The following is a 26,398-nucleotide window of genomic DNA, read 5'->3' as shown; positions in this document are numbered from 1 at the left end:
CTTCATGCAAAAATAATTTAACAAAAAAAAAAAAAAATAAGAAAGAAAGAAAAAAAGGAAAAGAAATTAAGAAATACTAGCGCTAATCATACAAAAGCAATGACAGGGACCATGTCGTGACAGGAGGTCACCTCCACGTCCCAAGGTCATGTGTTTACAGTATCTTATATACAGAATGACCTGCTGCAGTGGAACAGTTGAGGGACGAAGCACAGCAAGCCATTCCTTAGCAGTCATGAGGGAAATCATTGGGTAATTACAGCAGTTTTTGTTTACAGGACAACAAACACACTCGCTAATTAGACACATCTTGCTACCTGCAAGGTGTGAAGAAACAATTTTTTCACATAGTGAAATCCTGTTAGATTACAGCATGCATTACTCTACGTGCTAATGCCAGGGTTGTTGTTGTTGTTGTAGTCGTTGTTGTTACTGATTCTTCCCAGCTGATGACCGTATGTCCTTACAGGATGGGATGGTGCTCTGGTTCCCTCAGTGCTTCGGTACTCTCATTGTGCCTGGAAACACACACAGCGGAGCAAATTCAGTGTTGCTGACAGCCAGCACAGCCTGGCTCAATTAGTAAAAAAAAAAAAAAAAGTATAAATGACTCTATGGCAATGTGCCACGTCGCTTTGCTACTTTTGGATGCAGAGTTGCAGCAGCAGCCCATTATAAAGACCCACACATGTGTATCATTGGCTGTTAAGATGTTATGTATAATTTTTCTGCAGCCCACTCCTGCTGCTGACCAAATAATGGAGAAAAAAAACAAAGCACTTGTGCGCTCAATATTAGCTCTGTGGTTCCAGAAAATGAATGTACTTGAAGGCAGCTTGTTTATGGCCATGATTGCAATAATTTTATTTTATCGCATCATCTCAAGGTCAAGAGTCAATCATCCTCCTATCTCATCGTATCCGTCATTTCCCTGTAATAATATTTAATTATCTGGTTATCTTGGGACAACAATGCTGTAGTTAAGTTAAATACGCTCGACATAATATCAATTAATCATAGTTTCTCCTTTATGTTCCTCAGTCTGCTTCCGTTGTAAAAAAAAAAAAAAAAAAAAAGATAGGAAATATTTTGTGTTTATGTTTTGGCTGATCTGAATTATGGACACACATTTTGTTTTAAGTGGCTTTGTCTGTGTGTGCGTGTGTGTGTGTGTGTGTGTGTGTGTGTGTGTGTGTGTGTGTGTGTGTGTGTGTGTGTGTGTGTGTCTGATATACTGCAGTATGATTGGCTTTGAAAGACCTAGTTAGGACGCTACTGTTATAAGCATTAACCTTGACTCACCTCTGTCCCCGCCGTTCCTCATGTTGGTCTCGTCGTCGTCTTGCCCGTCATCTACTATAAAAACAAAAGCCCAGATTTCAGTGACGATGCTTTTTTTTTTTTTTTTTTTTGGTGACCACATAAAAACTCAATAAACACAGACAGAGGTGATGGTTTCGGTATCAGCAGCACGTTGTGAGAATGATGAAAATGCAAAGAGAGATAAATAGTTTCATAAAGACTCAAACCCAGGAAACATGATCCAGATGGTCAAACAGACTTATGGTAAAACATGTGTTATGGACTAACCCGAGTGGAGCTCTTTCACCAGAGATGACATGGTGTTTGTGATTGAATCAGCAGCAACTAATAGATCATTCCGAAGATTTCTAGGTACACCTGGGGAACAGAGACAGTTAAAAACAAAATTAAAAACACATGCAGTTTCTGCTTTTTTTCTCTTTTTTTTTTTTATTGCAACCATATGGACGTACAAACAGGCACAGTGCACATGTTCGCTTCGCTGATCACTATTCAGAAATGTTACTGTTAGAACAAGTTTCAGTTCCACACCTATTAGGAATTAATTAAAACACATTTTGCATGCAGTTTGTGATGACTGCTCTTTGTTTCAGGTGCTGGTTCACACTCACCCTGAGCAAAGGCCTCCAGGACGTCCCCTCCCACCCCCGCCAGGCAGTCCTGCGGCGTGTGAGTCGGGGTGGACCCAGCCGATGTGGAGCGTATGGGCATGGGCATGGAGCAGCCTGCGCCGTGGCTGGGGGAAGAATGAGGGGAGCCTCCAGACTGGGACTGCAAGATAAAAGCATACAGCTATTGCAAAGTGTTTAACCTTCAAATTTTGAAAATAATTGAGTTCCCTGACGTTTCGATGGAGATGTTTTGTCCTGTTTGCTTCTTTTTTGTCATTATTGACTCCGTGTTCTACCTCTAAATCCGTCAGCTTTAGTAGTGCCATGAGAAAAGCATGTTTCGTAACGTCCAGCTGCTCCTTGAAACTAAATCGTACTGTATATTTAATAAAATAATGCGTATATTTTAAAAGTATCAGAATAATTTGAGGGTTGCTGGTCTTCAAATATGCTCATGAATTTGGCACAGCTTTGATCAGCATCAGAAGTATGAGATTTATACATTATGTATTTGTGTCAGAGAGTTTGACCAGTGTTCCCAAGCTTATCCTCACTAGTGCAAAGTTAAATTAGTTAGTTAGTTTCTGGGTGTTTTTAATACATACTGGACTGTCCTCGAAATGCAAACCTTTTAGTGAATCTGGGATTTTGATGGAGAGGAACACAAATACACAAACAAAAAAACTTAAACCCAATTAATCTCTTCATCAACACAGCCAGCTCTGGAAGGCCTGCGTTTGACTACAAGATGCTGCAATGCAGTCACAGATTGCAGCTTTAACGGAAGAGATGACCTTTATGCTTTTAAAGGTGACTTTATTAAAACAAACACACACACAGATGTGACCGAAAGATCTTAATCCTTTTTGGGAGAACAAACAAAAAACAACAGTACGAAGGCAAGAAAATCTGGTAATCCTATACTGGCTGGCTATACTCTGTGTCTCTCTCTATAGTGTGCACCTTTACTGCATCGAGGGGTAATGAGAGCCATGTGTGGGTGAGCGACTGGGGCCTGTGCTGAGTCGAGAGCTATATCTCACAGAGAAAGGATCTCTGTGTGTCTGTGGGACTTGTGAAGGCCCAGGTCGATGGCTGGCAGCCAGGCAGCAGATGGCCAGCCAGACTGCAGTCACATTAGACGGGAGGTTGTTAGTGCCGATGAAAGGAACAGGTCCATGACATTCGGGCTAAGAAAAACACAGTTCTCCCAACTTGCTTGGACCGCGGACACAAGAAGCCTGGGTTTTTTTTAAAGATTGTGTCACAGTCTGTAGGTTGTATAGCTTTCGAATATTGCTCGTGAAGAAGTGATGCGGGAGCCCAAAGCGGACTAGATCAGCATAACCCAGTTAGATGGTGGAATCCTATCATCTTTCCCAACATCCTCCTTAAAATCTATTATAAAAACCTCAATCACATCTGTGTGAAGGGGGGGGTGTAGAGAGGCATTAAACTAAGTGCTGTGACTAAAGCCAGGTATTGAGCCTGGCAAACTGAATTAGGGGCAACTTACAGCCTGCTTCTGCTCCTCATCCTATCAGCCAGCAAAGGTAAGCAGAGAAAGAGAGAGAGAGGGAGAGCAAGACGAGTAAGAGCAACAGAATTAAAGCAGTGAAAGGAGAAGAAGAAAGGGATATCTGCATGCACCATACGGCACATTAACATAACTTAAGACTGCTGCAGTGTCGTGGTTTTGAAGTAATTTAACATGGCAGCATCTCATCCCATCCAACATGCTACCACTGAGCTCTAAACCCCACACTGTGTGAGATGTACACTGACACTGACAAATGCCGTAAAATGCAAAGAGGAGAACAACAGATCTGCGTTTACGGTGTCTGCACGTGACTTTTAGGAGATGAATACTGATACAGGCGCCTCTCCAGGTGATCAAGTGATCAAGTCGCACCTTCAGCAGCCTCATGAGCCCCTCCAGCTGCACCATCAGCTCCCGTCTGCTCTCCTGCAGGGCCGACATGCGCCTCTCCAGCTCGTCCTTCCTGTGTCTGTAGCCGAAGGAGAGAGTTGACGGATCAGCGTTTAAAAAAAACACAAAAAAACAAACCAGAGGGCAGACGTGCTACTTGGTGAGCCTGATGCCAAGACCGACATGATACTGGACAAAAAAAAACAACCTTTGTACTTTGATTGTTTGATGAATCTATTCCACATATGTCTGCAAATGATTTCATGTGTACATGTGTTTCCTGTCCATGTGGAGTCATGTGATTCGTGCATCGTTTACTGCACTGTGCGCTGTGCTCCTGATGCTTTGAGCTGGTATAAAAATATCCCTTTTACCTGCACCAGTGTCACTGTCACGGTACATTCATTGTCATTCACCTGTCATTGCTTCTCTCACCACTGTGAACGTGACATTTAAATCATACCTGCTCCTCTAAAAGCAAAATGTACAACCTACAATTTGAGTGATTTCTCTTCAGTCTTTCATCTTTACAGTTATGGTTTATACTTCCCCCCCTTCTTTTATCATCATTCTTGATGTATCGGACCATAAAAATGTTTTTTTGAGCTGCGGGATGAATCTAGATGTCCTACTGGTTACCATAATCAATTTATGAAAATGAACATACAGTAATGAACATAAAAGCCTGACCTGGGCTGTTTGAAAATAGATATACGATTTACTGTATTATTCTTGCACTTATAAATATACATAGCAGTATGACAGGTAGACGGGGGAGGAAAGACTAGCTGCTTGGCTTTAAATTGTATTAAATTCAAATCTATTCCTGGAAATAAATATTTTGTTTTGCAGTGATCTTCACTTGGCTCCTCCAGGAGAGAACAACCTGCCCCCAGGTCATCTGAGTTAGAGAATAAAGACGATTCTGGCATAACATCACCCCCTGGTGTTCATGGTGTGTTACTGCATTAAAAAAAAAGAAAACATCTCGAAGAAGAGCTGAAGAATTGTAGTTCCTATCGTCTGTCTGGCTGTAGTCGTCCTATCTGAACCTCGCAAACATACTACAGACGGTAAACATCTGTGCTCTGCTCTGTGTCTCCAGGCTGAATGAGGGCGATATCAGAGCTGTCCAGCCCGGCTCCAAACACAGTCCACGGTTTGAGATAAAGTAGTTATCACTTGATAACATCCTGGTCTGAAGCCTGAATCACAAACAGGCTCACTGAGCTGAATACTGCTTCCAAATATGTTTTAATTTAAACTGGGAGAAATAATAACTGGAATAATTGTGTCCTCCAGTGATATAAAGCAATTAATTTCACTGTCGAATTACTCTGCTTCTCTACAAATGCATAAAATGAGATTCCTTTTAACCCAAAAATCTGTTAACATGCCAAAGAGTCACTATGAGGCTGTTGACATTGAGAAAAACATTCAAATACATCTACTACAACCATATATCCAACATTAGCCTGTTGTAAGTGGCAAAATGAATATAAAATGTTTTACTTTGTCACGACTGTTGACCTTAAACCTCGGCGCTGACTCATTATTTAGAGCGGACAAGACAAACGAGGAGTCATCGAGGGCAACAAGTGCTGTAACACGTCCTCACAGGGTGAGTCTCTTCCAAGAAGTGAACCCAAGGGTCTCAGCGTCCTGCCAGCATGATAAATGTCCACGCTGCTAATTCAAAAACACCCCCTCTGAATTAGGAAGACATTATTTCTACTTGAAGAATGAGTTCAGCCAACATAAATACACCAGCCCTGCAGTGCTTTTACTACTTGATTGCCCTAATATATATCGTTCTGTCTTCCTGTCGGTGGGATCAAGATGCTCTTGTGTGGTGTGGTGTAGAGGGGTAGGGTGGGGTGTGTGTGTGTGTGTGTGGGGGGGTGATACAGTACCTGAGCAGCCGCAGTTCAGTCAGCAGTGTGGGGTTCTGCTGGGCTTTCTCTGGGGTCGGCTGAGACGCCTGTTCATGCTCCAAACGCAGCCGCTGGATCTCCTGCAGGATCTCCCTGAATGAGTCAGACACACAGTTGACTACGAAGTACTGAGATTCTTTAATTAGAGGCACAAGTACTGTAATGACCCACTGATGTCAAAATACTCAATTACTTTTTTTTTTATCCATTTATTTTTCATTTTTCCTTTGATGTTTTTCACAAAAAAAATTCATAAATGTTGCAGGAACGTGCCAGTGACTGATAAGATATGTGCTGGAATATGAACTTGAATTCTGCAATAAAGCATTAAAAAAACAAAAAAAACAAAAAACTCAATTACAAGCAGGTCATTCAAGTCCTACGTTCAACATTTTACTCAAATAAAGAACATAATTGCAAAAATATGCTTCTAATAAGCATCAACAGTAGCAGTATTTATGCAGAAAACCTGCATTCAGAGGGTTTTATTAAACAAATGAAACAATTCCGCTGATATTACTATTATTTATGTATTGACACGTAGGAAGCATGCTGAGCTACAAATTAATTTTAAAGGAACATTTTGGGAAATTCGCACCGGTTGCCTGGCAACCTCATGATGAAGTTACTTATCCCTGCTGAGAATCCGTCTGGCATGCACACCGTTTCAATTATTGAGCCTTAGAGACACTGGCAGAGGGATTTTTGTTAGGCTAGCTGTTCCCCCCCTGTCTTAATGCTAAGCTACGTTAACAGACTGCTCTCTGTAGCCTTATATTTACCAGTAAGATATTAGGGTGGGATCAATCTCCTACTGTCACTGCTGCAAAGAATGCAAATCAGTGTATTTCTCAAAATGTCAAGCTGTTCCCCTCACAATTTTATATGGTGCTATATATTTTCTCTGCAGCAGTGCATCATATTTTAATGTATTTAACAGGCAGAATCTGCAAAGTGGCGACAGCTGTCAGATATAGGAACAATGCTTCCCTCTGATATGCAGCAGAAATATGATATACTGCTACAGTTGCAGCCTTGGTAGAGTACTTAAGTAAATGTACATCATAAAAAGCCAGTAAAACTCTGACTGGTTTCTAAAATAAATTATCTCTACAGTACCTGTTTTTGTTCTCCAGCTCTGCGATCAGCTGCCTCTGCTGCTTATTGGCATCGAAGTTGAAACTCAGATCCGTTGGAGGACATTGTTGCTGAAAAACAAAATTATCATAGAGCGGCATTAAAAAAAAAGGAGTGTGCAAACAAAAGTTGAGCACCAACAGCTTCCTTCTGACCACAGTGAGCAGTAATGACGCCCTGCTGGAGACTGATTATGTCTCTGCATAAACACGCAGCCATCTGAGGTCACCACAGCTTTTCTTTATCCTCCCACTTTACAGTCAGACTGCAAAGTAAAAATCCAATTTGAGCCTAAACCCAAAGTAACCCGACATTAATACTGCCTTAGAAGTTTTTTTTATTGTTGTCAATCAAAAAAAAAAGAAGGATGCTTTAAAAAAAAACTTTGATGTTACTTATTTAGTTACAAATATTTACTGTTACAGTACAGTACTTGAAATTTGAAGCCAAATTAAAGGCCTTTAGAATTGTCATTTGTAAATTTTTGTAAAAACAAACTCCATTTTTGATTTTATTTCAGGTTGAACTTATTGTATTTAAATTCAGTTATAATCTCCGTATTTAATATTTTATTGGTATTGTCAGGGCCTGCCATTAACACACACAACAGATTAGGATTACCGGTATATAATTCACAGGGAAAACACGTATGCAAATATGTAACAAAGTAATTAAATCTCAAAATCTCAATCTCTCCAATATCAATCAATTACACTACATTGTCTTTGCAGCCAATATTTCCTGCTGCAGCTGCTTCACGTTGAAGTCGTGTAACTGGTGCAACGCTGCGTTAATTGTCCCTGTGGTTTGTGCTGACTGCGGACAGTCGTTTTGACAGTGGATCATTTTTTAATTTCTGTGATTGATGGAACTGGAGGAAGAAGCTGTTCATGCGACGCGATGTAACGTGTCGAGCTCCTCGGCATGAAAACCAACTCCTGTCACTGCGTCCTGTTGCTCATTTTATGTGCAGCATAAAATCAGATTCAGATATTATTGATAGAAATCTTGTAATTTTGTTTGTGTACACTGCAAACAAATACACCAGATGCTCTTCTCTTCTGATCGAGCAGCTGCTTAAGGGCTGTTTGCTGTTTTATTACATATTTGCTGTTCCTGTGTTGACCATAGATATATAAAGGATTAAAAATTTAAAGCCGATGACAGATGCTTTTGCTTTTCATCCTGTTTGAATTAAAACCATCAAACAAGTTGCCTCTTCTTCTCCGCTCCTCATCTTTTTAAAGCTGAGTGCTGCACAGTTTGACTTGGAAGTGTGAGTGGTCTCAAAGTCCAACCTTCTCCAGCCACAAATGAAATGAAAATGCATAACAATAACTTGTCAAAGTGTTAAACATGTAATGCAGGGTGACTGAAGTCCACCACAGGGCATTTTGTGAGACACTCACTGTGGAGTTGCCCGCCTCGGCTGCCAGGCGGGCGGCGTAGCGAGCGATGAGGCGGTGCTCTTCATCTAGCCGGCTGGGACTCTCCAAGACACTGCCCAAAGTCATAGACAGAGAGATACATCACAGACACACACAAACACACATACACCCACATAAACACACACAAAGCAACACTGGCTCTGATGTCTAAAGCTCTTAAGTGAGTAGAAGGAGAAGTTTGTGCATTCAAAGTGATTATGTAAAAGAATTTGCATTAAAAAACACATTATAATTGAGGTGACCTTAATATTATGACACTTGGCTTTGAGTCCAATGTTGACGGACAGTCTGAGGTAATTGGTCATAACAATGAGCGGAGATGGTTAAGAGAGAATGCGGCATGCCAAATGCTTTTGTGACCGTGCCAATGTCCGTTCTGGACATTTCACCGCTGACTGGAAATGTCAAATACGGCATGAGACTTTAAAATGATGGTGGGCGTGGCATATGGCGTGGACAGATGACTGAGCAGAGGCTGTCCCGTCTCGGCAGGCGGCCTGGAATGAGGAGTGAAGGAGAAGCTGAAATGGTGCTGGGTGCTAATCTAAATCTCTGACTGGAGACCGAGAGATGATTAAGATCATTAAACACAATCTGGCTTCAAACACACTGCACCAACAACCACAGTCCCCGCAGGGTTCATTACCCAGGCCCGAAAAAACACCGCAAACCAGCCTTTTAATCAACATTTGTATTAAAATCTTATCTTTCTCAAGGAACGATTAAAAAAAGCTGCAGTGTGATGGAATAATTTTAGCTGCCCCGGCTCCTTCCTCGCTTGTTTCAAGAGTTTTCTTATTTTAGTGATGGTATCTAAAAATACTCCGCAGATCACCCGACTTCTTGCGAGATAACGTCACCTGACTCAAGAAAACTCAGTTGATCTGCACCAGAAAAAAAGTGAAATCACTCCACGAACTGTCAAAGCGCATGTTTTTGAGGAGGATGTCAAAAAAACGCCTTTTTTTTAAATGGAACACTTTCTAAATAATTTACAGCCTCATCCTCGGGCTCGAGGCGTACACACAGCCTGAGGTTTTCTTGCAGGATTTAAAGTCATACATTAACTGTTCGAGTTGGCTGAGGAGAAGCTGTGACCCTTCTCCTTCTCGGTCCTTCAGAGTTGGACCACATGTCTGGATCTCCAGGCTATCAGTCCCGAAGCTGCTCCTGGCTGGAAGTTTCCTGGCTACATGAAGATCTGTGCCAGGTTTTGGACAAAGATGCATGAACTGCCTTGAAGCCCTCCAAGATGTGGCATCTTTCCCAGGTATTTTATTTATTTATTTTAGCTTCTCATATGAAGTGTTATTTCTTTTTTTTCTCACTCAAACTCAATATCTCAAACAGCATGGGTCCTATTTTTGTTAGAAGTGGGTACACGTTGCTCTGAAACTCTGTGTCCTCACCAAACTTATGACACTTCAACTAAAAGGTCAAAACTTTAAGAGGCAACAGATCATCCAGAGAGGTGAAGGTTTGTGGTGCTATTAAAGGACCAATATTACCCGTATAAGGTGAGATGTCCATGTATTTTTTATCTAAAAAAATTTGTATATCATCAAAGTGCTCAGTCCACACATTCAAAACATGAGCCTTATATCAAGCCAAGACCTCCTGTAACTTTGTGATGTCACAAACAACAAAGCAGCCACCACTCTCACCCATGTCCCACCTGGGCCCATCAAACTTGAAGGACATAGTTTCTCTGTTTCTTTTGCTTTTCTTTAACCTGAAATCTGCTTTATTTTTATCCAATCACTCAAAAAAAAAAACAGTCAGCCAATCAGAAGACACACTCAGATCCCCCTCTCTTGTGATTGGCTCACCAACCTGTTGTTACTAAAGAATCCTCAGAGAGGAGATGTAGAACTACACTGAGGTTATTTAGGCTACATCTTGTTATCTATATCATAACAAAACTTCAATAAAACACCAGAAAAGTGTAATCAGACTAGTTCATAACAATATTTCCAAAGTGACAAATAATTCATTTGTTTTGAATCTTGTAACTTAACCAATAAAAACATAATGGTCCAATTCAGCAGATCTAAATACAGTTTCTGCGTCTCAGCTACCGGTTACATGATGCTCTGCTGCCTGAAAACCACTCTCTACCTCATCAAGCTGAAGACAGCATTTTCTCTTTTTAAAAAGCATAAAATTTGCTCCTCTGCTGCCGTGGTTCTGCATGAATAACAGGTAATAAATACCGTGGTGCCGGTTCACCCCTTGGGGTGGGGCGGGTGGGGGGCTCATGGTGAGCGATTGTCTGTGTGCGTGAACAAGGTGGGAGGGAACAGATGCCATGTCAGCAGAGCAGACAGTATCAGAGCGCAGACTGTGATGGAGGCTGGAAGCACAACACACACACTATTTTTCAAACAGAGTGCATTCGGTTTCAACTCAGCGCTGACACACACAAACACACACACACACACAGTCATGAATGTGTTTTGTGATTCTTTCTCTTATAAAAAAAAGAAAAAAAAGTAGAATTTGAAAGGGTAAACAAACAAAGATAGCGGCGGTGCTGCTTTTCAGTTTGAGGCTCTTGAAATGAGGCAGAGTCACAAGGAGCTTTGCATTATTCAGCAGTGGCATCTTTGACTCATAGCCCCCCCCCTCTTCATGAGAAAGCATGCAGGCCAGTGCAGGCTGATTATAACAATAGATTAATATTCACAAACCAACTGTGACACAGACAGAGCCCGGTGGCATCTGGCCTTCTGTTCCCCTGCAAAACCCAAACCAGAGTGAAACCTGCTCCTTCTTCCCTCCTCATTCAACACCTTATCTACCGGTATCCACGCTGACGCTCAACACAACCTATTTTGGAGACGTCACGGTGGCTTAATGCGCAATTTCTGCCCTAAATATGGCAGCTTTGTAGTTGTTATGCCCCCCCTCCCCTCCCTCCTTAAGGCAACAGCATCCTCAGTGCATGACATCTTCCCAAAGCTGCTCTGACTCACAGAGCAAAATGTCAAGACAAAGGTTATCAGGCTTCTTCATTACTGCCACAGTGAAACAAACCTCTGGAGAGCGCCGCCTTCTACTTGTACATGCTGCAACACGTGATGTCGTCCGCTGACCTCCACAGGGTTTTGGACACAAGGCATCGTTTACCGCCTCGGGTGTCCCTATCTTGTCAGCTCGCCTCAAAAGCGCTCTAATCTTGATCCTGTGAGCCCTCGGAGACAACGCTGCACTGCACAAAATGCTCATCTCCGCGAGAAACTTAATCTGGTATTGATTGTTAGCATCTAATTTTTTCTGAATGCAGACAAGGAAATCTTCCAGCGACGTTAGATGATTGCACTTTCTTCAAAATGGGACGTTGATTTCTTGCACGGTGGCGTTAAGGGAATAATGGCGCCGTGACCTCGACCCTTTTGGCATGAGTTTCACGATTAAAGCTAAACATTTGAAGAATCATTCCTACTGCAATGGACATTTTTTGCAGTGTGCACGCTGCCCTTCGGCTGCCGGGGTCCTTGGTGTACTGTATGATAACCCTGCCCAGAGGAGCACAAGTGGAAAAAACAGCCATTCCATCTCTTCTCTGAATTCTCTGCCAAAAGCCTTTGTTTGGGATTTCAAACAAAGACCATGATCTTAAACAGGGTGGCTGGTCAGACATCTATTATTTGTCTACAGCGGGCAGTGATGTCTCTTCCCTTCTAATGTGTTGTGGGCAGTCCCGAGTCCCCGAGCAGGCCCTTCTTGCAAACACAAATTGGTGGAACGATGCCAGAGAAAGATACTTTACACAAAAGACAAAAAATTCACCCAGCCAGCACAGAGACCTTGCAGGACATAGTGCAGATACATTACAGCTCCCCTCAGAGCGCTCTCCATTATCGAATTCATATAATCACAATGCTTCATTACCACTCTGAGTAAATAATAACAGAGGTGGCCTTTAACTGAGAGGGTTTTCTCGAATGAGAGGACAATTAGGGCTGCTTTCACGGGGCCCTCGCCTGCTATCTGCTTACACGATAAGGCTCCAATTCTATCATAATCTATTTGTCAAATCAGCCCTTTAAGTAGGAGTGCTCGCATACCCTTCATGACAGCGTAACAAATTTTCCTCTAAAAATACACTCACAAGGGCACGCTGCTCAGATGTAAAAAAAAAAAAAGAAAGAAAAGAAAATATGTGTGTCAAGTGTGAGGGAACAAATAACATCTGTAGTCTGATTTGTTGCGCTATTCTTGTTATTGCCACTGATGAGAGAGAATGTCACCTATTCTGAGCACAGGCTTGGCTCTGTGTGATTAAAGCGACTTATTTTGTTTGTGCGTGCGTAGCTTAAACTGACATTTTAGGGGTAGTAATAATGACAAGCGTTGGCCTGACTCTGTGGAATAAATATCTTCCAAAAAAAAAAGACATCATGCCTTAAGGGGGTATATGGGGTGGGTGGGTGCTTACCTTTTGGTGGGAGTAGGTGCCCCAGAGGACATGAGCATTGTGTCGTTCATGTTGTTGGCCACTGGTTTCGGCTGACTAAAAGACAAGATTAGAGGTCTTTAATGCTACACTGCAGAGGCCTGTGGTGCTTGTCACCAGGGAATGGAAGAGAGGCTATTTGCATTTTATTAATATTCATAAATCAGCGATCCTGACTTCAATTTAATCCAACTTCACAAAGGAGGGTGAGAAGGGAGGCAGGTTGAGATGACAACAAACCACTGAGCGCCGTGCACGAGGCGGGCAACATGTTGTACACGAGTTAACTTAGAATTCTTGCAAAATAATTAACTTTTCTGGGAGAATGGCAATTTAGATGTTTTTAGGCTATTAGCTTAAACCTAATTAACATGAGCAAAAAGCAACAACAGCCAACAAGAAAATCTAATTAAACTGGAAGTCTGCGGAAAAAAAACAAAAACCAGGAAAGGTGACATTGTGGGAGGTAATTTGTGGGAGTAAACAAAGCGATGGGGTCCATCTGGCGGCTGAATCAGTGGCCTCCGACGAAGCTCGATGCAGCCCCGGACCACAGAGTCTCATTAACGGATCAAAATATCTCCCTGCACATCTCAGGTGCTCTCAGCTTCACACTTCATCCGCCACAGAAAATAGCAGCCACTCACGACGGCACTTGATTTCCATGTCTCTGTAGTTGCATCTCCTCGATCTTGCACACACAGTGTCTCCCTGTAATTATCAGCTCCGATCCCTATTGTAACAAACTGTTTTATTTAAAGCTCTCATTATCACATAAAAGGCAAAGCACTGAACAGCTTATAATGCTTATTTGTCCAATCAGCATTTCTTTTCTTTTTGCCAAATCAAACTATTTATATCCACATTGTGCAGAATACAATTATCAGCATGAAGCACTGAGCCTTTCTCTCTTTCTACAATGTCACAAAGTGCCTCAACAGCGTACATTGTCTTTTCTGAATATTACTGTACCGCTAAAAACAAAACAGATCCCCTGCATCACTAATTGTTCTCAAATAATTTGTTCACAAAGTAAAGTAACACACTTCTTTTGTTAATCTGGGTGCTCCAGGGGGTTAACATGTTCTTTTTTTAAAAGACATGCTGCATTCAAATTTCCCTCAGGACTAGCCTAACAGATCCAAAAGAAAACCACGGACGGTCCAACATGAGTAATTCATCAGCCCCAATTTTTTAGTTTCGACGGCAATTAGCACAAACACAACCCTGCTTATTCTCATGTTTCATGCAATAAGAGAGAGACGACGGAGAAAGCAACTGTCATCACTCAAAGCTGCACATGTTGCCCTGTAGTCTCCCTCTGAAGCAGAGAAGTAAAAATGTTTGCCTCTCATTTAATGCTCATTATGTGACAGTAATCTCCCCCCTGAAGCTGAGCTCCAGACAGAAGGCGAGACCCGAGCCATCACACTTACCTCTGTGAGGAGAGAAAGCACCTGCCTGGCTGGCAAAATACATCCAACTGCTGCTGTTGCCAGATGCCTAACCTGCCCTCAACTGAGCAGGCGAGCATCTCAATGTACTATACTGCTGCTGTCTCCAAGGAAACTCGGCGAGTCATGTGACTCTATGACGACGTAGATTTTCTCTCTCTCTCTCTCTCTCTCTCTCTCTCTCTCCGTCTCACACACACATACACACACACTTTCTCCTCTCTCTCTCTCTATCTCTCCTCCTCTCGATCTCTCAGAAGCTCTCTGCTCTGACTCTGTCCTTTCACCTCTCGCTATCACACTCACTGGAAATTAGGGAAATGACATTTGCTCGAAATGCCTCAATTGCAACCTCTATGAAGATTTAAAAAAAAGAAAGAAGAAGCACATATCCACTCTCACCCCTGCAGGAGATAAACATGCAGTAAAACGGCCTCGACAGTCTATACCGTCATTGCATTTCCATACTGTGTCTGAACTCTTCCCCCATTACCTTCAGATAGTCACATAAGTCAAAGCTCTTCTCAGCTATCCGTCTATAAATAATCATCAGTCCTTTTTACGCAGAAGGGTGCAATAAAAAAGCGCTTCTTCTTACGTAAAAGCCTCTGAGTAGCCGTATTTCAATTCCCTCTAAAAAAGATTGGATTCATTCTAACTCGTTCGCATCTGCAGCCCCGTGGCTGTCGGGCTAGAAGAGATGTTGATTAAGGACACACAGCTCCACGCACAGATATGCAGACGGTGTCCTGGAGGTCAAACAGGAGTGAGTTGACATAACATTTAGGGAACTACAAGATCAAAGTCTGCAATGCGCTAAGCCTCGTTCTACCTGTGTGCAGCAAATGACAATGTGGCACCCTTTCCTTGCACTTGGCAGCTGGCAGAGGTTCAGGGAGAAAATTAAGTCTGGTGGTGCTTCATACACACACACATACACACTTGCACACACACATTCACCTTATTTCTGACAACGACGGATGCATGGCTGCCTTCAATCGCCCTCAGCCGGCTAAAAATAATACCCAAACACGAAGCATCCTCTCCTGCTGGCAACGGCGCTCCTATTTCCCTGCGAGGCTGTCAGTACCTTGGCCATAAAAACCCAATGGATCACGCTCACAGAAAAGTGAATTACATGCCTGCCCTCTCCCATTTTGATGACATTGATGGAATTTGCATTGACCCGCAGAATAAAAAAGATGTAAAACAGAGGAAGGCATTTTAAAATGTTAGGGGATTTCTGCGGGATTATATAGAGGGTGGAAAATCAGTTGCTAAATATTAAACATGGCACCGAGAATCAGACGCTCAAGTATGTGTGTTCCACATTAATGCAAAGTAAGGTGAGATGCCTATGTTTTTTCGACGTTTAGACTATTTCCATGCTTTAAGTCTTTTGGCAGAAGCGCTGCTAAGTCTGAAGGTAAGAAGGCGTATCATAGATTTAAAGTTCCTGAGACAGACGGTGCATCCCAAACCTATAACTCCTCTCCCAAACACAAATCCCCAAGAATCTCACTGACAGTTTGAGTGGAGGGGGAAAAATTCACAGCTCAGTTTGCTGTTAGTCTTTGCTTTCAGATGCCAGTAAATATTTCAAAACAGCATCAGAATAGCTGCACTTTGTCTGAAGACGACGACGCGAGGGGCTGGTCATCGAGGAGACTCATGTCTGTTCGATTTTGGAGTTTTGATCAAACCTGACGCCCTACCCCGATTCTGCCATTATTACTCACTCACAGGCACTTAGTCGGTCCTCGCAGATACATACACACACACACACACACACACACACACACACACACACACACACACACACACACACACACACACACACACACTTGAGAGACCACGCTGATGGATGTCTCCTGGTGTGCAACATGAAATAACACCTCTCCGCAGACAACATTCATCAGGATTGGCAACTGGCTGGTTTAAGAATAACAACAACACATTTCTCTCTGTGTTGTGTATCATCAATAAAATAGAGTCAAAGTAGAGTAGAATTGGAGGTTTGGCAGTTTCCCTGTGACTAATTATCTGAGAGATCCAGTTTGAGGGAAGATTTCTGCAGCCAGCAGGCAAATCAACATGGGAACGGTAGGCAGATAATTACAGTATTCACCCATAATTTCTCTGAAATCGAGTGTTAACAAATGGGAATTATTCCATTAGTGCCAGTTCTTCTACCTTATGGCTGTGTAGAGTGCAGAAGATTTACAATTTGAGTTAAAGAAGCAGTTCAGCTTTTTGGGAAACGTTTGCTTTATAGCTGAGAGTTAGATGAGAAGGTCAAAGCCTCTCTCATAAATCAAATAGGAAGCTACAAGCAGCAACAAATTAGCATGATATAGCATTACTTTCTACTTTCTAGCACCTCTTATTACCATGATATAGGTTAGTTAGATAGTTAATTTAATTAACTGTATAAATACATTATAGTATACATTTACTGTAGTTTTGTTTGTGGTATGCTTTCAGGGCAGACTGGAGGCTGCATTGAGTCGCTATTGGAAAGTCACAGGCAGAGGCTAGTTGCTTAGCATGATTACTTCATTTCAAATCAAATCAAATCAAATCAAACTTTATTTATAGAGCACTTTTCCTACATAGCCATGTAACACAAAGTCCTTATTTCTTCTAGACATGCGAGTAAACTGCTGTACATATTTAACATATTTGGTGCTGATATTTTAATCAATGCTTGCGTACTGTAGATTGTAATTTTTTTGTTTTTCTATAGGTAGACAAATGAGATACAATATGCTAATTTGTCTGCTTTTAAGGTGCTTGTAGGTGGATTTTGTGTGAACTGTTTCATGTTTAGGATAAACTAAGACAACCAACCATCGGTTGAAGCTTCATACTGAACAGGTAAGATCTACTAAATGTTAAAATCTCATATAATGTGTCATATTCTGATCCAAATGAAATCTGTATCCATATGTGTATTTTGTGTATTTTGCTGCAGACACACATTCTTTGAAAATTATTTATAGGTATGTCATTCTCACCATTAAATACTGCATAGAACCACAATTGAGGGTGCCAGTTGCTGATGAATACTACATATTTTAGAAAGGTTTCTACATGTTAAACAGATATTTTCATTGCATGTTTGATACGAGGGGCTACGTAATTACCACACGCAAATAAATGAATGAATGTTTCTGGGACAGCAAAAGTCATATTTTTCCATGGTCAAATAAAGAGATTTTTGGTAGATACCATCCCTGCATTAGACATAACAATGGAGACAGAGGGACCTACAAACAAGTCTCAGGGGTCAACAGTCACATCCATTATCCTAAAAGTCAGTGAGCACACACACACTGCCACCACCCTGGAAATGCCATTTGCGAGAGCATGACAATGCACTTTGTCCATTAAAGTCTTAAAGGAGAACAAGACGACAAGAAATTCCTGGAATTTCTACCATAGAAGTCCATTTAGATTTCACAGAGAAATATATTGTCTGTTAAATAAACAGGAGGAGAAAATCTGGGTGATAAAAGTGCTAAAACTGTATTATATAAGACAAAATCTAAATTTGAAAGCAACTTGTACTTCTACCTGCCAGATAAATGTTTTGAAGTCCAAAGAATAATCTGAGATGTAAAGGACCAGAAGTATGTAGTGCTAAAAAATGAAAACACTCAGGAAAGTACAAGTATTTCAGATATGTGGAATAGGCCCTGCTTGTGCAAAAGTACATAGTCATTTTCCACCGCTGCAAAACTTACACATCTGTCTTTAAAAAAAATATTCAAACTGAATCTTTCATGGAAAAATCATTCAGAGAAAATGAATTACAATGAAAGGCCTTTGTGCAACAAAATCCAATATAACCAGGACCCCCAAATGGACCAAAGTCAATATTCTTTGGTCCTCCATCATCTGAAATAATCAACATCGTAAAAAAAAAAAGAAAAAACGACAGGGATTACTGCTTGTGGAGAGACATAATCCAAAAATAGTTTTAGCCACAAATTTTATTTTAATCAATATTAATCTACTTGTGTGATGTAATTTCATGCTAGACGGCCTATACCATGCGGGCTAATCCAATCGCCTCATCTCTCGGTCGGGGGAAAGAAAACATCCGGGTTGACAGCAGATTCTCCACGTTGTGATGAATTGTAAATTTATGCAAATGTGAACTTCATCTTAAATGCATAAGTTTGGGCACAATGCAGAAAAACCCCTCCTGCCACTGGGCTGAGCCTGAATATGAGAACTGATTTAAAGATGATGGTATATCACGCAGTAAAATCATACTGATGTATTAACGTTGCATCTATTTCTCTTGGCATTCACTGAGCTATACTAACCCCCTCCGCCCCCACTCCCCCAGCCCCCATGATGTAGCTCACGATCAATTACTCACTGACACTTGCCACCAGCAAGAGCATATACAGACAGCTTTAGATTTATGCTCGTGCCTGGAATATGGAGCAGGATTTTGTTATGAAATGTGTCATGAGAGATGTTGAAACTCCAACGAGAAAGTTGAGAGATTTCCATAGATCACTTTTTTTTTTAAATCTGAAACCTCATCAGACTGTGTCTTGGTGGAGGCCGAAAGCGTCAAAGTTTCAGTGTGACAATGATGTGAAAAATATGAAGTGGCCTCAGCGATGTGGACTACTGCGGCTGCATCTCTGTGGTGGAATTGATTATGGAAATCGTACCATTTTTCAACTGAAATGTAAATGAATGTGCAGGGTTTAAGACAGCAGCAGAATATAATGCATTTCCTATAATGACTTCGAGGAGCTTCAAAGCCCAGAGTGTGAGATTTATACCATCGTCCCCCCCCCCCGTTTCATTGCCAACAGACTGATGAGGACGACTGTGCTGTTAACGGCCGAAGCCTCTGAGACTAGCGTAGTATATCAGCATTTCCAAGTTAGCAAATAATCAGAGGCTTGACATATTAGCTGGGACTCTATCAGTCATGTAGAAAGAGAGCGAAATGGAAAAGATGGAGGCAGTTACATGACGAGAACAGACTATAGATCATGAGCACACTGGGCCTTGCTGTGCCGTTAATCAACAGATCGGTCGGGTATCCCTCATTAATGACACAACGAGTGGTAACGAATGTCTTGTCAAAAGGGAATGACACTTACACAGTGTGGGTGAGCTCCTGTGGTCTCTCAGCCTGCTCGGGGAACACAGGATGCGGCGGCTCTCCGATGGGGACGCAGCCGAGAGATTTACTGATTGCGTGGCTCAGCTTTTTGGCTGGAGACTTCTGTGAGGAGGGGCAGGGGGAAAACAAATTATTGTCACCTTGTCTTGTTGTATCCGCTGCCGTCATCGTGTTGGAGTAGCAGAAACAGATTTAAGCCGCTTCAGAAGCCATTTACATAACTAGGTCAACAGTTTGTTTACTGTGTCAAAAGTGTGGATCAGCAGCAGCAGTTTGTGCACACTCAGGAAAGGCCTGTATCTGCTACTTCACAGGCAGCTTTGTTGGCGGCTGTAATCCAAACTGCCCTACAGCCTTAAATCTGTAATGCAGTTTGGCCATTATGCTGCATTCATGTCACATGGGACTCACGGGGAAAATGTTTGCTATTGCAGATTTGTTTGTATAAGGGTTAAAAACTTGCACTGACAATATAACGGACAAGTGTCCAATAAATGTAAGTTACTGTGCTTCTAAATACTGAATAAAACTAAATACTAAAAACCAAATGATACCATCACTCATTTTAGTTTTTGGTGAGTGATATTTTTGTCTTTCGCAACATTTCATTTGGACTCACTGATTAAATCTGATATCATCAAATCTGGCGTGTGCTTAAGGCTGGATGATCAGTGTTGCATGTTCCACCATTTAGGAAAAAATAGCAAATACATAAAATGAGCAAGAAATCAAGTTCCATGCGGGATTTGTTTTCAGGGGAAACATCTCATATATATGCAAATATATATGCATAAGACAGCATTGTTTTCAAATGCTTTTACACGATAAAGAGGGAAATTCCTTCAAAACCATGTCCACTGTGCAAACATTTCTTCCCCTGTGGACGAAAAGACATTCTTAAAATATGCTAAACATAACAAAACAAGAACACCGACGACATGAACATTTTTATTTGAATAGAAGAAAGTGTGCAAGTGACACTATCTCAAGTCTCCGGGGGCCGATCCACTCCCATCTGTCAAGAAGGGGTTGCCAAATATTTCCCCTTGTTGATAGGTGTATATTGAGGTGGGGAGGCACTTTTATCAGTTCTTTGACTCATGCAAAATAGGGTTTCTGCAAAATTCACTGTTTGGCTGAAAGTGAGCCACAGTAGAGAGAAATCAGCTACTATTTTTTTTAAAGCTTTTGACAGGTAATCAAACATGTGAGCAAAAGAGTTTCAAGTTTTAAGCAGGACCAAAGCCTGTGAGTGAGTGTACCTACTTACTTCCTGTTTACGTTTCTCACAAAGAGGCAACATCCCCAGGATAAAGGCAGAGAGCCTGGATTTGCAATAACAGGTTCTATACACAACTTTGAATTGAATTCAGGGGTGTCTGGCATTAAATTAAAGGGAAAAAAAGAAAGGGAAAAAAAAACAGTGTGTCCTGTTAAGAATTTCCTGCCATAGTTCCTGCGGCACATTCCTGTGGACTTCCTGTTCCCAGACTACTTTTAGATTATCAGTAGATATCATGATAGAAAGTCACAGAACCCTTTACACCAGGTTGATTGTTAAGGATCTGATCAAAAACGTGACATCTAAGCCCATTGGCTATATTTAGTATGTTCAATCACAGGTAGTTTCCTATTTGAAGGTACCTGTAGAGATCATTATGGACTAATGGACACCCAGTATTGATAAAAAAGAATGATTTTCTATTCTTAGATTACAGTTTTGCTTCCAAGCACACAGTATTATTTAAGAGCTGATTGAAACTGACAGCTACTCGATTCAATTCAGTTACCACAATTCAACTAATTTTACAGCGGTGAAGGGGCAAAATGTGTTGAGCCAACAAGGTAGAAACGAGAGCGAAATCTTAGGGAGACGCGAATAAACTGCAAATGTGTCCGTGATGCATTTATATTAAACATTTTATTTATTATATTCTTCTATACATGTATGAATTTTAATGTGATGTGAAATGTGCAAGAGAAATAAAATTGCTTTGCCCACACAGTGCATACAAATATAGTGAACTTGGTTGCAGATAGGAAGTGACACAGCGCTGGGCTCCTAAATGAGCAGTCACAGTTTCTGTGGCCTGTAGTACAGCCGCATAATCAGAACAGAGGTGAATTGAAAACGCTGCCAAATGTTTAAAACCAAAAACTGCAGATGGTTTTAAGAGCTGGTAACCAGATGACATGGTGAACAATGTCACAGATGTGTTTCATAGACATTTGAATTACACCAATTTGTCACGAAAACATCCAGAACAGATTAAACCTAACCTTCGTGATAAATGTCGTCATGTTTTCATATATTTCAGACATTTTTGTTTTTTTATGCACTCGGGCAAGTCTTTCCAGTCCCGAGGCTTTATAACCAGTCATTCTCCTCTGTACAAAAAAAACGAGTGGGAAGGGAATTGGATTTGGGATTCAGTGCATATGACTTTCCTTGTTTCGATTTATAACAGAATGATCAAGCTTCGGGGGAATGCAGCAACACAGCGGATTCAATCAATACAATTTAATTTGCCAAAATGACTAATACCCCATAAAATCTCTCTTGGATTGCTCTGAGAGGACAGGAAATGTAGGAGGACGGTTGAATAGTCCGCTATGTTGTAAAATCATTCTCATGGAGAGATATTGACTTTTGAGTTGTTTAGAAAGAAACAAAAACCGAAAGTGATCAGGATTTTTTGTCTTACCCAAGATGAGTGCTCCTTCATCTGGTGCTGGTTGCTATGGGGACCATTGGCATGTCCACGCCAGAAGCAGCTCTGACAAAGCTGGTAGCCATGGCACTGTTGGCACCGATACCGGAAACCCATCATGCTCTCGCTCCGGCAATATGAACATTCCACCGGATGGAAGACTGAGCGGAGAGAAACGACAACAAACATGATCAACTAATAAGATACAGCTAATTTTTAAACATTAAACCAGAGGTTCCTTCACTTTTTGGCTTGTGTGTGATTAGCTTGTCCAAAAAAAAGTCAAGAAAATGACACAAATAATCCTGTAGCATAAGTTTTTTTATACTCTTTCCCTCTAATGGACTATTTTTACACTGTAAGAATGGTTCTTACTTACTTATTTAAGATAAAGACTGAATACTTCTATTAAAAATACACACAGAGCAGATAAAGTTAAGAAGAAGATAAAGTCTCCCTTTATCACAACAACATCTGTCATGAAAGATTAGATCATTTTAACTTTTTCTTTGAGTCACTTTGTTGAAGCTCTTCTGTGGAAGCCGCTGTGAATGTTTCAACAATTTATCTGTTACATTCAATTTTTATAGTGAATCCATTTTGACTCCCTGTTAGTAGTTTATACCACCATATAAAAATTAATTTCAAACCAATCTAGGTATTTTTCTACTAAATGACAATTTCTGTTTCTTTGAATTATTTCTTTGTCCCTTCTGTCAATTTTATTAGGTCACACTTGGTTGTAAATGTTAAACTAGTTGGGAAACACGGTTCATTTCATGTCATTGGACAATGTCAATTTCAAATAAAGTGGAGTTAAATGAAGAACTTCAATGTTCAACAGTTCAGTTGAGTTCCTCTTCTACTAATGAGCCCACATCCAGACCAGAACTTACCATTTTCAACATTAGCCAGTCGGTGCATGAGTGGCAGCCACACGAGACACTGAGGAGGAGGATCTGCCATCAACACATCCAAAAATGTGTTCAGCATGATCTTCTTCTAGATACAAACACAAACATACATGAGTCCAGCAAGAAATGCATCATTATTAACATTTAGAAGAAGAAGAAGAAGTTTAAATATCCTACCTGCTGAGGAAAGCACGTCCGCACCGAGTGCTCCGTGTAGCCAAATGAAGGGCCCTCGAACACGGCTGTGGGCAGCTTCAGCACCTCCCGAAGAAACTGATCAAACTTCGCAAACACCATGACTCCACTCGAGTCCGAGATCTGCGAGAAAATATCTGAGAGACAGCAGCTGTCAGACTTTATTCTCAGCAGCAACAGACTACAAACAGGCTTTCCAATATTTCTGTGCTGATCCACAGTGTGTATGTTCATAAGTTAATACATGCAGTGTAAATAAATACTGTATATGTGTTCCTACAGTGCCCCTGTGTGGTTAAAATGAGCAACTACATGAGTTGACTTGGAAAAACACTGCATTTTCAACTAACCAGGAAATCAATTTACGCTTCTGAGGTGTTAGGTTACATAAGGTTGTCAAATATGTACTTACAACGTAGTTTGTCCACAATTTTCCCTCCACACATTGTTGCCAGCATTGCTTTCATTGAGAAAACTGTCAACTTCCCATGGCTTTCACTGCATGGAGAAAGAAAATACACTTCATTAGTTGGCTATAAGTGACGTTTGAAAGAAGAAAGAAAAGAAAATTTAGATGCAATAAATTCCCCTGACATTCAGGAGTTTTGCTGCTACAGCCTCACTTTGTCTTTATGTGACTTTGGCTTTAACTAATGTTAACTATGTATTACAGTACATTCTCCATTGTATTATTGTCACTTTGCCTTAAGTGACAAGTGTTTGCTTTGATAAATATTAACAGAGAAATATTTCACATTTATGAACATTTACATAAAAAATTATGTTAAAGTGAACAGTATGCTTAATTTTCAAATTTTATTGTATACCCTTTTGTGCAGAACATTCAACTAAAATGTGATTAATGCCGAGATCAAACATTTAAAAGTTGTGAAGTACATTTGTACTATGATAAATATAACATACAGCAATTTGCAGTGAGCAGCTTATGAGTGAAACATATTAGTTGTGTCCATTGGGGCCTGAAATGTCAAAAATCATGAACTGATCCTTAAATCACGTTTTAATATGTGATATTCGGGTCATTATCAGTCTGCCTCAAGACCCTTTAAAATCTTTTCAACTTGCCAAGAGAGAGCAGCTCTTTCATTTCAGATTCATTTAGCTCTGGCTTCCGAGCAGAGGTACATGAAAGCTCTTCTGCCTAATTCAGTTTGGACCTCAGGGACAAGATAGTGAAACCACTTCCTGTGATCACAGTCAGTCATTTCCACAAAGTTTCCCAGAGATACGGCAGCATGAATAATAACGGAGCAGGACCAGGATGACCTCAGTGAATGGGATCTATGAATGGACAGGGCAGGCGGCCAATCAATCCGAGCGCACGGGGTGCAATAATGAGAGAGAGCTTTACTGTCAGTAATAAACCTCGGAGCTCCGGGATGCACAGTGTCTCGGGCCTTGAGCGCAGTGCACGCATTAAGAGGACGGATATACAGTAAAGCATCACCAAGGAAACTTGAGCTGAGTGCTTTTTCTATCTGTGGTATGATGGAAACAGCCAAAAGATCTGAATTCATTCCAACACCAGGCGATTTAACAGGCTGTAGCTACTATTGGAAGTGTCCATGTGGAGGTTTTAGCAACCTCTGAGGTCTACAATTTAAATTACCACATGGACAGTATTTATTATTTAAAATTGACAATGTATGAGCCAATAAAATATCATAGACAAATTCAGTACTTCACCAGAATTTAATCTCTGGCAGTGGAAAGAGAGATTGGAAACAGCATTTAGACCCATGTTTTTTTTTTTTTTTTTTTCAAATAAAACACTGGAGCTGTATTTTACAGGCCTGCAATTTCCTATTTTTCCCAAGAAGAGGGAAAAAGGCAATTTGACACTGATTATAGGGGAAACAGAATCTGAGGTGACAACTTGTTTTTGTCCGACCAAACAGCCCAAGCCTCAAGGATATTCGGGTTGGTGGATGTTAAGACAAGGGAGCGCAGCAGATAGTCACTGCCACATATTATTTGGGGGTATTTTTGTTTGATAAAGAATTAATTAGTTGAAAGAAATCTCCTTGAACTGCAGAAAATCACTTTGCTCTGGGGCTCTGGGACTCAAATGCATGCATGTGATCAAATTGCCCGCGTTTGTTTGCACAGTTTTTAGTGTGAGGTTTAAAGTAAGTAACTTTTTACAACAGTAACAGCAACGACTGTGGGCAACAGTGGAGATTACTGCGGTGAGTAATGACAGGTTGAAAAAGCCACTGGATTTGGGCTTCTATGGTTTGTGTCAACATTCAACCCTCAGTAAGTTTGATGTGGTTTCTGCGCCAACTTTACCCAAACAACATGGGGGAAAAAAAAGTGATTCTGACAATCAGCACCTACAGAGCCTCATACCTGTCATAGGTGGCCACCATGAAGTTCAGCAGCAGCCCGATGGACTGTTCCACATTGATCTGGTGAGTGGTGGGCAGCCGCTTGTTGAGCTGGTAGTAGATGGAAGACAGGATAGTCTCCAGCCGCGACACATTGATCTCAGCATTGTGGTCTAATGTGTTGAGCCCATTGTCACGAAAGGCTTCGATCATGTTCCAGACATCCACCAGATGAACTGTGAAGAGGAGGGGACTGCGATCAATTCGGGGGGGAAACGTTTCTATTGGTTACACGGTGTCATAACAGCTGGAAACAGGGGAAGAATCTACATGCTCTTACGGTTGCATCTCTTCTGCACAAACCGGAGCTTGCAGGCAGTCCGGTAAGTCGACAGTCTGATAACATCGAAGTTTTGAGCTCCTAAAAGAAAACAAACACACACAGAAAATCTCAATATATTTCACACTAAATGCTCTCAGATGAGTGCTTGAACGCAATAAAACAAAATGAAACACCTTACAAACACAACCGGGCTTTACTGAAGGCACATTGAAACACTATCGCTGCCTCTGTGTGGGAGGAATTACAATGTACGTGTGAGGGACCACGCATCTCCTGTGCAACTTCAAGCCAGTCAGAGAATTACATGAGCCGGTGCTGACTGTGAATAGTGAAAAGAGATTTCTCTCAGTTGACTCCACTCACTCATTTCCATGAAGAGCTGTCTCTTCTCCACCATGGCCTTGCCTCGTTTACTGCCTTCCTCGATCAT

General features: G+C 41.2%; 1 protein-coding gene across 3 annotated transcripts; it reads right to left on the bottom strand.

Annotated features, from left to right (window-relative positions):
* Positions 1 to 404: 404 nt before the first annotated feature.
* Positions 405 to 26,398, bottom strand: dtnbb (dystrobrevin, beta b; the record flags this gene model as incomplete). 3 transcript variants are annotated; one of them, XM_083997814.1, is made up of 18 exons in its annotated part: positions 405 to 518; positions 1,303 to 1,356; positions 1,591 to 1,680; positions 1,935 to 2,094; positions 3,451 to 3,471; positions 3,847 to 3,943; positions 5,778 to 5,891; positions 6,918 to 7,006; positions 8,345 to 8,435; positions 12,825 to 12,899; positions 19,432 to 19,556; positions 22,160 to 22,326; positions 23,062 to 23,167; positions 23,257 to 23,411; positions 23,687 to 23,772; positions 25,648 to 25,861; positions 25,966 to 26,046; positions 26,332 to 26,398. In XM_083997814.1, the coding sequence occupies 18 exons, from the start codon at positions 26,396 to 26,398 to the stop codon at positions 493 to 495; spliced, it is 1,818 nt and encodes a 605-aa protein (XP_083853940.1). The 3 variants fall into 3 exon arrangements, with proteins under 3 accessions (XP_083853940.1, XP_083853941.1, XP_083853942.1); XM_083997815.1 differs by lacking the exon at positions 12,825 to 12,899; XM_083997816.1 differs by lacking the exons at positions 405 to 518; positions 1,303 to 1,356; positions 3,451 to 3,471 and having other exon boundaries at positions 1,586 to 1,680.

The sequence above is a fragment of the Trachurus trachurus genome (genome assembly GCF_905171665.1).
Source record: "Trachurus trachurus genome assembly, chromosome: 22".
NCBI lineage: Eukaryota > Metazoa > Chordata > Actinopteri > Carangiformes > Carangidae > Trachurus > Trachurus trachurus.
The sequence above is the reverse complement of the archived record's forward strand: the minus strand, read 5'-3'. Positions and strand labels throughout refer to the sequence as shown.